Here is a 12,404-nt window from a genome sequence, read left to right as displayed (position 1 = left end):
TCTCCTGTCATTCACATCTGTCTCTGACTATGTAGACTTGACTAACGCTCTTGTTCAAAGAAGAGCATAACAGAAGCTTGTATTTAGCAGCATATGCGTCTGTAGGTAGGGAGGTGAAGTTTAGTGCGCCTTAAGAAAGTTAAATTTCCATTTTTGTGAGTGTGATTCAGAATACTTTACTCAAGGGCTTATAGAAGGGCCGGAGAAGCCTACACCGTCTGCTGACCTCCTCAGAGTAGATTGTCAAGGTTTTCCTGTCACTAAGAGCTAAATTTACTTTTCTTAAGACAAAAAGAAGTTTCAGACAGACCACTAAAGTATCTGCAAATGTACATTAGGTCATGTTTAGGGATTATTATTTCTTTTAGTTCACTTTTAAAAATTTTTTAATAAATACATTTTAAATTTTCTTTCATTTATATGTGAATTATACAGACAGACATTCTAAAAACAAATCTGCCTACTTAAACAAAGTAAGCTCTTTTTTCGTGTATTATCAAAATAAGCATTTAATCATTAATAAGCATTTGGTCATCTTCCCTTCTGACAAATGAGCTACTTTAAGTCTTACTAGCAACACGCCAACCTTTGTCCTAACAATGACCTGGAAGACTTGCCCACCTAGGAAGAAGGCCATGAAAAAAACCTTTCTCTTCTGCTTATGATTACAGTTAAGAATGCAAATTGCACATCAGACTTTGAGGAATACTTTGCCAAAAGAAAACTGGAGGAAAGAGATGGCCATGCAGTCAGCATTGAAGAATACCTTCAGCGAAGCGACACGGCCATTATTTACCCAGAAGCCCCTGAGGAGCTGTCTCGCCTTGGCACGCCAGAGGCCAATGGGCAAGAAGAAAATGGTAAGGCTGTAATTCATTTTTAGCCACGATACTGACCTCTGCAGCTGTTACAATTACAAATGCACTACATGCCTGGGTGTTTACCTTAAAATTTCAAGAACAGCTGCAGAGGCATGGAATTTCATGAGCAAAGATTAGAACTGTAATTTTAGGGTATTGTGAAATTTTTTTTGTCAGCAAATTTGTGTCATTTGTACATCCAATACAGAATAAGAACAATTACAGCCCATTTCTAAGAGATAAAAATATCTAAATGTATTCCTATCTTTCAGAGATATTTTACTTTTGAGGAAAAAAAAAAGTTTAAGATCACTGACCCTCACCTTTTGTTCCCTGACACCTGAAAATCTCCTTCGTCCTGTGAATTCCTGAGTAACATGTGAGTCTAGGGTTCAGAGGGACTGTCAGTCACCCGAAGGGAATTTCTTCATTTATCAGCTGTTTAAATTCACCCACCCCACAAATAAGCTCAAGTAATTAATTAATTTTCGAGCGCAGTGTGAGCTGATTCGGACAAGCCTGCCCTGGCTGTTCAAGGGGCCTGGTTGTGAGGAGGCCTGGCGCAATGATGGCGCTGTGCAGGAGCAGATTGCAGCGAGTCCTGTCATAGCAGCCCGGGCAGCCAGCCCATTAGCTGCCATTGATTTACTGACCTTTTGGCCCGTTCCTCTCCCTCTCGCCTCTCGGCTACAGACCTGCCACCTGGAACTCCAGATGCTTTTGCCCAACTGCTGACCTGCCCCTACTGCGACCGTGGCTACAAGCGCTTGACATCGCTGAAGGAGCACATCAAGTACCGCCACGAGAAGAATGAAGAGAACTTTTCCTGCCCTCTTTGTAGCTACACGTTCGCCTACCGCACCCAGCTCGAGAGGCATATGGTGACGCACAAGCCAGGGACAGATCAGGTGGGGGTTGGTTCTAAGTGATTTCTTTCTATAATAACCCCTTAGAGAAACGATATTGCTTTGATTGGCAATCATTATTAATTTTTCATGGCATTTTGAAGATGCAGATCTTTTAATGGTAATAGCTTTAATTGAGGTCTAAATGATTTTTTGATGGTCTCTTCTAATATGATTTAATAGTCTTATGTTCACGATCGAATGAGTGTGTTAATTTCTAATTTAGAAATTTTATTTGCACTTTAACTTGACTTTAGTTTCATTTTTATGTTCCACAAAAAGTGAATGAAATTGTAGCATTTTAATTATACATTATTAAACATCTCAGCAATTTTAATTCCATTTTTCACCTAGTTTTGCGTAGGCATTTTTTTTTCATATAAGACCTAACGCATAGTAAAAGAAGTGTGTATTTCTTTCATTTGTCACCAAACACTTTTAAATTACTTAGAATACTTTAGAAACTTACTAATTTATGAAATATGTATTTAGGAAGATAGGAAGGCCATACAAGTTATATGCATATACACATAATAAATTGGAAAAGTGATAAATGATAAAGAACATTGGTTATAATTAAAATAATTTCATCTCAATATCCATGCTTGTAGTTAAATACCAAAATTGTTCTGCCTCTTTTAGCTTACTTGTTTTAAAAATAAGAAGTCTGTCTTAGAAAGGTAAGGGTAGGGTCTTAAATCCTTGAAATGACTGAGCAGGATTGATTCACAGCATCTCTTAAATGTTTCAGCAAAACTGCTCTTTCTATCCTCCTGGGAGAATTGACTGTGCAAATTGATATTATGATGTGTTGGGTGGTCACAGTAATGGTGTTTCATAAGTTACAATAACTGGTCCTACAGATACAGAATTGCCCTAAATGAACTTTAATATTATATATTTTTTAAATGGTTAAATATGACATTCTCTATAAAACTCTGATTTGTCATCATAGGCTTTATTGTCTTTGAATAAGGAAAAGAAGACACAAATCCAATTAAGCAAGAATGGAAATACTGTGTTACAAATTTTTACTATTTAAGGCACTATGTCACATTATCACACCATTTGTTTCTGATTGGACTTGTTACTTGAATGTTTTCCAAAGATCAGCTATAAGTAATACGCTTGTGCAGTTACACTTTTGTAACAGTTTGTCTTCTCATGCTTCTGGGCACAAAAAAACTCTAGGAAAAAAAAAGCCTAGATATTTATCTAGTATAACTGCTTTAAATTTCACATGCAGAAGTGTGATTGTGTTGGCGCATTATGAATGGTAGCTTTGGTGTTGAAAAGTCCCCTCATTTGCTCATGGCATTTACAATTAGTAAATTAAAATGATTGTATCATATTAACAGTGGCACAACTAAAGTTTATAGTAGTCCTCTGAGGGCTGTGGGGGAGACAAAGCAGCTGTTGCTGTTTGTTTATGCAACTCGGCAACATATGAGCACTGGTCCCTCAATGGCGCTCGGCGGGTTGGGCCCCGCTTGATCTTTGAAGGTTGCTGCTGTTTGAACAAACCTCCCTGTGTCCCATGTAACACCATCTGTCTCACTAGGAATGTGGGAAGATTCAGCACACCCTAGCAGTTGTCACACCGTTTCTGGGCTGTCTTTTTGCAAAAGGCTTTTGTGTCATTGCTGCAGGAAAAAAAAGGCTGGCCTCCTACCTTGAGCATCCAGAGTGGATGACTGTATTTTTTTCCTTAGAATTCCAAGTCACACTGCTTTCCCCTCTTGTCCAAAAAGGTCAGCGGTGTTGGACTGTGTCTGTGCTGCCTCTAACTTGTCTTTACAGGAAACTTTTTTTTTTCTGTTGGTTCTTGCACACTACTAAAAAGGAAAATGAAAAGTCGTTGAAGTCTTTCCTACTGGCTTGTGATAAAGCTGTCCCAGCAGCTCTAACCCAAGATGTTGTCTCTTATTTGATAATGAATCAAATCTGATAGGCAGCACCTAAGAAAAACAGAGTTAACGTGGGCCAGTAGCACTGTGAGTGGGACAGTTAAACAGACATACCAAGTATTTATAGTCAAATGGATTTTTTGTCTTTTATTTGGGGGTGGGGGGAGATCTCCATTTCTTTAAATTTCAGTTTGATTTAGTGTAAGATACACTTTTACCTGTATACAGAAAACTTCATGAACATTTGTTTGTTTTAAGTGTGGGTAAAAAGAAAAGAACAATCTTATAATTTTCAGGAAACTATTTTTTTTTTTCCTCAACACGATAGCAGTATTCTGAAAGGAAACCTTTAGGGTTTAGATTCTGCACTAAACCCAAAGATCCATGAGCATCTCTACGACCACACTTTCTCATCTCAAGGGTCAAAGAAACGCTCTAGAAGAAAGATGTCAGGCGTAACTGTGAAGCGAGTGTCCGACGTGCATGGAAAGCACTGTCTTAAAAGAGAAAAGTTCCCACTTTATTACCAGCATTACCACTTCTATCGCAACTCTGAAAGTCTGAGCAGATAAATAAGCATGAACTCGGACCTCTCAGCCTGTCTAAGAAAGAGGCCTTGAAAAAGACTCCTAAGCAATCACCTTTGTGCCTCCTGATCAAAAATAATGGCCATTTTTCTCCTTTGACAGCACCAAATGCTAACCCAAGGAGCAGGTAACCGCAAGTTCAAGTGCACGGAGTGTGGCAAAGCCTTCAAGTACAAGCACCACCTTAAAGAACACCTGAGAATTCATAGTGGTGAGTCGCAGGGGGCCCGCCACATTGCATCCTTTCCAGTTAGAGAAGGTTATGGAGACCATTTCAATGTACACAGTCCTGGGTGGAGTGCTGTGGGCTTACCCCCTTATTTCATAACCTTTATGAGTCTTGGAGAGTCCTATGGTATCCTATAAATGTTCATCCTTCTTACAATTCACAAGGGCTTTGATTTGTGTTTTCTGCTAAACCTAGAGACTTTTACAAAACTGTGTAACTTTGACCTGGGGATATTTGGGCTGCAATTTCAGAAAGATATTCATTTTTTGATACCTAAACTTATACAAGAAAAAGGGGGAGAAAATTGGACAGGAACTTGCATATGCTAAACATTCCTTGACTCCTGTTAGCTGTACCTCATAAACCCACATCCTACCACTGAGATTTCTGCTTTATACATAGTTTGATAGCTCTGCCAAGCATTTTATTACCAAATTGGATGCTATTCAAAGAGCTAGTTGAATTGGTAGAATCAAAGGGATCTCCACAGAGTTGATTAAAGCCATGGCCACACTTCCCTTTAAATACTGTGACATCTTTATTGTGCTATTGACCACACATTAATCTGACACTCTGTTTAAATAGGAAGCTGCCGATGGCCTGACAAGATTTGGCATTCTAACTGGAAAAGGCATAGATAGCCTTTACCTTCCACAGCTTACATCTTGAATTATGTCCACCCGGGGTAGATAAAGCCCAGAGATAGTTATAACTATCATATAAGTCTGAATTAAGCATCTAGAATGTAGGGTCCACCTACATTCTACACCTAGATTAATTTCATTTGGATTCACAGATTCTTGTCTTAGCAGACAACTTTTCATGTTACCTAATGCTAATTTTAATTATCCTTTCAGGTGAAAAACCTTACGAATGCCCAAACTGCAAGAAACGCTTCTCTCATTCTGGGTCCTACAGTTCACATATCAGCAGCAAGAAATGTATTGGTTTAATCTCAGTAAATGGCCGAATGAGAAACAATATCAAGACGGGTTCCTCCCCTAATTCTGTTTCTTCTTCTCCCACTAACTCAGCCATTACTCAATTAAGGAACAAGTTGGAAAATGGAAAACCACTTAGCATGTCTGAGCAGACAGGCTTACTTAAAATTAAAACAGAACCACTAGACTTCAATGACTATAAAGTTCTTATGGCAACACATGGGTTTAGTGGCACTAGTCCCTTTATGAACGGTGGGCTTGGAGCCACCAGCCCTTTAGGTGTACACCCATCTGCTCAGAGTCCAATGCAGCACTTAGGTGTAGGGATGGAAGCCCCCTTACTTGGATTTCCCACTATGAATAGTAACTTGAGTGAGGTACAAAAGGTTCTACAGATTGTGGACAATACGGTTTCTAGGCAAAAGATGGACTGCAAGACTGAAGACATTTCAAAGTTGAAAGGTTATCACATGAAGGATCCATGTTCTCAGCCAGAAGAACAAGGGGTTACTTCTCCTAATATTCCACCTGTTGGTCTTCCAGTAGTGAGTCATAATGGTGCCACTAAAAGTATTATTGACTATACCTTAGAAAAAGTCAATGAAGCCAAAGCTTGCCTCCAGAGCTTGACTACTGACTCCAGGAGACAGATCAGTAATATAAAGAAAGAGAAGCTACGTACTTTGATAGATTTGGTCACTGATGATAAAATGATTGAGAACCACAGCATATCCACTCCATTTTCATGCCAGTTCTGTAAAGAAAGCTTCCCAGGCCCTATTCCCCTGCATCAGCATGAACGCTACCTGTGTAAGATGAATGAAGAGATCAAGGCAGTCCTGCAACCTCATGAAAACATAGTCCCCAACAAAGCTGGAGTTTTTGTTGATAATAAAGCCCTCCTCTTGTCATCTGTACTTTCTGAGAAAGGACTGACAAGCCCCATCAACCCATACAAGGACCACATGTCTGTACTCAAAGCATACTATGCTATGAACATGGAGCCCAACTCTGACGAACTGCTGAAAATCTCCATTGCTGTGGGCCTTCCTCAGGAATTTGTGAAGGAATGGTTTGAGCAAAGAAAAGTCTACCAGTATTCGAATTCCAGGTCACCATCACTGGAAAGGACCTCCAAGCCGTTAGCTCCCAACAGTAACCCCAGCACAAAAGAGTCTTTGTTACCCAGGTCTCCTGTAAAACCTATGGACTCCGTCACATCACCATCTATAGCAGAACTCCACAACAGTGTTACGAGTTGTGATCCTCCTCTCAGGCTAACAAAATCGTCCCATTTCACCAATATTAAAGCAGTTGATAAACTGGACCACTCAAGGAGTAATACTCCTTCTCCTTTAAATCTTTCCTCCACATCTTCTAAAAACTCCCACAGTAGCTCATACACTCCAAATAGCTTCTCTTCTGAGGAGCTGCAGGCTGAGCCGTTGGACCTGTCATTACCAAAACAAATGAGAGAACCCAAAAGTATTATAGCCACAAAGAACAAAACAAAAGCTACTAGCATAAACTTAGACCACAACAGTGTTTCTTCATCATCTGAAAATTCAGATGAGCCTCTGAATTTGACTTTTATCAAGAAAGAGTTTTCAAATTCTAATAACCTGGACAGTAAAAGCACTAACCCTGTGTTCGGCATGAACCCATTTAGTGCCAAGCCTTTATACACAGCTCTTCCACCACAGAGCGCATTTCCCCCTGCCACTTTCATGCCACCAGTCCAGACCAGCATCCCTGGGCTACGACCATACCCAGGGCTGGATCAGATGAGCTTCCTACCACATATGGCCTATACCTACCCAACGGGAGCAGCTACCTTTGCTGATATGCAGCAAAGGAGGAAATACCAGAGGAAACAAGGATTTCAGGTAATGAGATGTGTCACTTTGCTCTGAAGAAAGGAGATGAAAAGTGTACTCTAGCACATAAGATACCCTAGCTGTGATTCCCAGCCTGCCCAGTAGTAAATAAATTAATAAATAACCTAGAGGATGCACAAGGTGGGGGAAAAACCTTCAGTCGGGGTGGGAAAATCAGGAATAGGAAAGCTTTGAAAAAATCTAGCAAAGCCAGTGGCTGGAAGGATAAGATTATTAAGAAGCTAAGGCAAGAAGCTTGCTAGTTTAAGGGTAGGCAGCATAGCAGGATCCTGTCTCCAAAACAAACAAAACAAAATAAAGAATTCTTCTGAGAACTACGCATTGATAATAGTTGTTGGTTAGCTTACTTACATGCTTGAAACTGAAGTGTGTAACAGCCACATGCTCTGAAAGATGTGGATGACTTGAAGGAATTACATATTTAAATTTTAATATCTATTTTGTTTTATAAAGAAGAGCTCATTTTGAAGAATATTTTTAAAGAAATATTTTACATGTTATACAAGACTTCTTGCCTAATTTTCCAATGGTCAAATAATTTATAGATGGTAGAATCTGAAAGCAGGCATTGTTTTGGTATTGTTTTGTATAATCCCTGTTTGCAAAATAGGAGCCAACGTGGTAGTGCACAGCTGTAACAGCTGTCCAGTATTCCAATTTACAACACATCTGCCCTCTCTGTAAATGCATTTAAGCCTATTTAATCTTCTCTAGTATTAATTAGTGCAAATATAGTCTAAGAAAACTAAACTGTGGACTAGCAAATGGAAATGTATGTTATCATGCAAGTTTGCACTCCTTTGCACCAAGACAAAATAAATATCAAGAAATTTAATAATTTACTGATCCACATTCATTATTGCTCAACGCTGAAGGCTGTTTTAACATAGATAGAACATTGATAAAAAGTGTTATTAATATTCTCTATTTCAAATTAGAAAATTAAATATAAAAATATAGCTTAAGGCTTTTAGTTGGTAGACATACATTTAAATAGATTGTATAATAATAATATTTTGTACCTAAATATAAAATTCAATTAAAATGAGGTTTCTACAGCTACCAATCATTTTTGAAGTAAAGTACACTGGAAAATATAGTAATTCTGATATTCAATGTTCACTCTTGAGTTTCCCCTGGTTTTAAAAAATTAGTGGAAGATTTAAGAAAACTGTTTCTCCCATCTAAGGCAGAGGAAGTTTGCATTCTGTTGAAATGTGAAACTTCACGTTATTGAGAAAAAAATGAAAAGATTTTAGTTATATGATAGATTGGCATCTAGCATTTTTGAGGATCTCCAGTTGTCAGCCTATGTTCAATCGTTTGGTGTAAACACAAAGAGAAGAGACCGTGTTGAACTATGTGATTATATCACAGGGAGAATTGCTTGATGGAGCACAAGACTACATGTCAGGCCTAGATGACATGACAGACTCCGATTCCTGTCTGTCTCGAAAGAAGATAAAGAAGACAGAAAGTGGCATGTATGCATGTGACTTATGTGACAAGACATTCCAGAAAAGCAGTTCCCTTCTGCGACATAAATACGAACACACAGGTATGAGCGACTTTGACTAGCTAGCTAGAGCTCTCCGGCCTGCTGTATATTTCGTAATATTTAATAAGTGCACTTGTGCAACATCAGATGTAGCATATGCTGATACCTTCAACAAGAAAGAAGTAATCCTTTTGCATAACTCAGTAGAACTTTTGTGTTGCCTGTTTACTGGATCATTCATGTGTTTATGCGTGTGCTTGTCTTCCTAACTTTCAAGTTATCTGTAAAACAAATATGCCTATCATGTCAAAGGAAAATTTAATTGCCCAGGGTAATGAAATGGCATGACAAGAGCTAATTATTGAAAGCATCTTCAAATTCTTAAGCTGTGGTAAATTTATGTATGTGTAAAAATATTATAATAAATCTGGTCAGTGATATACTAGTGGACTCATCCAAACACTAAGTAAGCCATGCTTTGGGGTGACTTTGTTTGGTTTTCATAAATTGGCCACTTCTGAATCAGTTATAAATGTTATTTCCATAAAAGAAAAACGAGAGACCAAATAATCCAATGAATCCTATAATTGAAAGAGTAAAATAATATCTCCAATTCATGTGATATCTATTAATCACTGACACTGACAAAGCCCTGACAAGACAGCAGTCCCAGGGCTCCTTGGGACTATAGGTTGAATGGTACTTTTCCTAAAAGTTCATCATGTAAAGATATTTTCCACAACTCCAGATCAGATCTGCAGCTCTGTAGTGGAGTTTCCATCAGTGTTCCCTCTCTCCTCCCCATTTTTCTGCTCTAAACAAGGAAACCTAGTCTTACCCTGCCCCTAATCCCTTTCCAAGTCTTCTCCACTAGAAATCTGTATTCATCCGGGGTGGGGAAAAGAAAGTATAGAGTCATATTCAAAATATTGGAAATGGGAGAAAGGTGGATAAAGTGTAGGGAAACCTTTTACTTTTAACAAGGGCAAAAGATAGCGTTGGTGCCTATGGCGCAGAAGAGGAGGCGTTAACTCTTAACTATCTGCAGATAGGGTACATATTCTGATACGAGATACCTTGGGAGACACGGCACTCCAAATCTTCCCAGATCCTTCACTAGACATCTGTTGGAGGTAGCACATGTAACCAGAATCAAGCTGAACACTGGGGGAAAGTGGCCCATGCTGGACCACTCGTGCTGAGAGCACTTTGTGAAGAGAACTCAGGTTGTAACAGCTTTGCTCCTGGTCCAACAAGTTCAGCTCCTTTTCCTCCAACCATAATACCTATGGTTATTATTTTAAAAGGCCAATTAATATTAAAACACCCCAAATTGGTTTGCAAACCTACACAAATTTTATACTTAAGCTATATATTGAAACATCAGTTTTTTTCTACACTGTTCATTTATTATACTTTCTTTAATACTGAGTCTTATTTAAGTATTTACAGAGTAACAAATATTTTCATGCCTAAATTTACTTTAATTTTAATCAACCTCAAATATATTTTGTATTTCATTATTCAGCTACAATAGGCACATCACTGAAGGCATCTTTCCCTCTCTGATTGGTCTTATTATATGACCATATGCAAACTCTATCATTTACTACATGGTGAGTGTAAAACTTTTATTTTAGTGAGGGCTTTCATACATAGTGACATCCAGTCAGCATATTTATCTCCTATAAATAAGCTAGTCCATAAACTTCATAGATGTTCAGCTAGTTGAGAGACCCAAAAGTTGACAAATACAAATGTGTATATATATATATATTTTTAAAAAAGCACATTATTTTAAAAGTAAATATCCTGGTCCTTTAAGATGAGAGATCTGCTACCTAGAAACATTGCCTAGCAACAGGATGCTAGTCATGCAATGGCTTCTCTGAACTGGTGATTAGTTATCCTCCTGTTGGTGTCCCAGCTTGTAGAGTTTCCAATCTGTTAACTTTTTGGTCTCTTGACCAAACATCTCATGACATTAATATTGTCATTGTATTAGGTTCCATCCAAGCAAAATTCTTCATGAAATGTGTCAGTATGATGTATATGTAAATTTAGCTTGCTTTCTTCTAACTGGGCTCCATAAGCCTTTTGTTTATATTAATATCAAATAATATTTTAAATGAGTTAATATGAATATTATAAGAGAGAATTGTCTTGACTCTAAGGCTGGGCAATGAAGTTGAACTGTCATTTGGTTATTATATGTTGATTATAAATGTGTCATTGATAAAGTATGTTTGTTATCTGTCTATAGAACTGTTTAAATTAAGAAGAAAATTAGTGTCTATTCCTGGGAGTTTGTGCTCTTTTTCCATAATCTACTTTAAATTTATTTTCTAGGCAGATACCAAAGTCATACTGCTTAATTCTTTTACCAATGGCTTATTGCTTGCTTGTTTGCTTGGTTTTGGTTGGGGGAGGGAGATACCCTGGATAGTACAGAGAAGGAAATACTTTGTAAATGTTAACTTCAATTGGAATAATTGTCATAAACAATGACTGAAATAAAAGATCTGAACCTCTTGGTAGGCACTGTCAAGGACTCATTTTTACTCCACTAAAATTTCAATCTGATAATGATTGAGTGCTTTCTCTGTTGAGACACTATGCTAGTTGCTTTCAAACCACCTTATTTAGAAAAGAAATAAAGGTATTTCTACTTTGGAGTAGACAAAGTCTAAATTTTAAATAACTTTCTGGTCAGTTTTGTTCCTAAGTTATATAGCAATTTTTCATACCACAACCTTCTCTTTGTCATTAACTTTGTCTTCCTTCTCACTGTCTGTTGAGGCTTGGACCTAGGCAGCAGTGACAAAGAGTGTTTGGATTTCTTTAAGCAATGAGGGCTTTTTTTCTGAATCTTATTCATATAGAAATTTGATTCTAGGACATTTTGATTTGAGTCAGGTAAACTAATCAAACAAATTAAAATTAAATAAATTCCCACATTAGCTCTTATTTTAAATTGAATTTATTAAGTACTTGTTAGTGAAGATTCTCAAGACTGGTAGAATATTTAGTATAAGGGATGTGTCAAACTCTCAGTGACTCACTGAGTTTGCAGGGCATCACCATTGAGTCCTTTATCCTCTCAGGTTGCCTGTTTGTGATATAGAATTAATGTGACCCTATTACAAGTACAGTATCTATTACCAAATACATTCTTTAAAAACGGGCTGCCTGTCCTTATAGGATCCACCTCCCATGCATTTAAAAGATATGGCAGTTTGTCTTGGAGAATAGTTGTTTTCAGTCCAGATGCTGCTCTCATTCTACGATTTTGAAAAATAAAACTCCTTATATTCATATATTCTCTCCACAAAATGATCTAACTGGTTGGCCACCTTTGATCCTGAGCTGATGAGACAGTAGGCATCAAAAAGACATCACAGGATAGCTTTGTTCATGCATCTTTTAACAACTAAAGCAACAAGAAAATTTTCATGTGTAATTTTTCTCCATTCAGATTTACTTCTTGCATGTACGCTACTCTCTGATGCATGCATTATTTTGCTTAGAATTTAGTAGATGGTTGAACCTATATTAATGGACAAGAGTTAAGTGATTTAA

General features: G+C 37.8%; 1 protein-coding gene across 7 annotated transcripts in view; it reads left to right on the top strand.

The window, feature by feature from the left end:
* The window catches only part of Zeb2 (zinc finger E-box binding homeobox 2), a 134,424-nt gene that overhangs the window by 114,394 nt on the left and 7,626 nt on the right, over positions 1-12,404 (top strand). For all 7 annotated transcript variants that reach the window (XM_031370161.1, XM_031370160.1, XM_031370159.1 and 4 more), the window contains 5 exons: positions 672-860; positions 1,554-1,768; positions 4,362-4,470; positions 5,346-7,315; positions 8,705-8,885. In XM_031370161.1, the coding sequence (XP_031226021.1) occupies positions 672-860; positions 1,554-1,768; positions 4,362-4,470; positions 5,346-7,315; positions 8,705-8,885 (2,664 nt within the window). The remainder of the gene's footprint in view (positions 1-671; positions 861-1,553; positions 1,769-4,361; positions 4,471-5,345; positions 7,316-8,704; positions 8,886-12,404) is intronic.

This window comes from Mastomys coucha, unplaced genomic scaffold, assembly GCF_008632895.1.
Source record: "Mastomys coucha isolate ucsf_1 unplaced genomic scaffold, UCSF_Mcou_1 pScaffold15, whole genome shotgun sequence".
NCBI lineage: Eukaryota > Metazoa > Chordata > Mammalia > Rodentia > Muridae > Mastomys > Mastomys coucha.
This window is presented reverse-complemented; position numbering and strand designations above follow the sequence as displayed.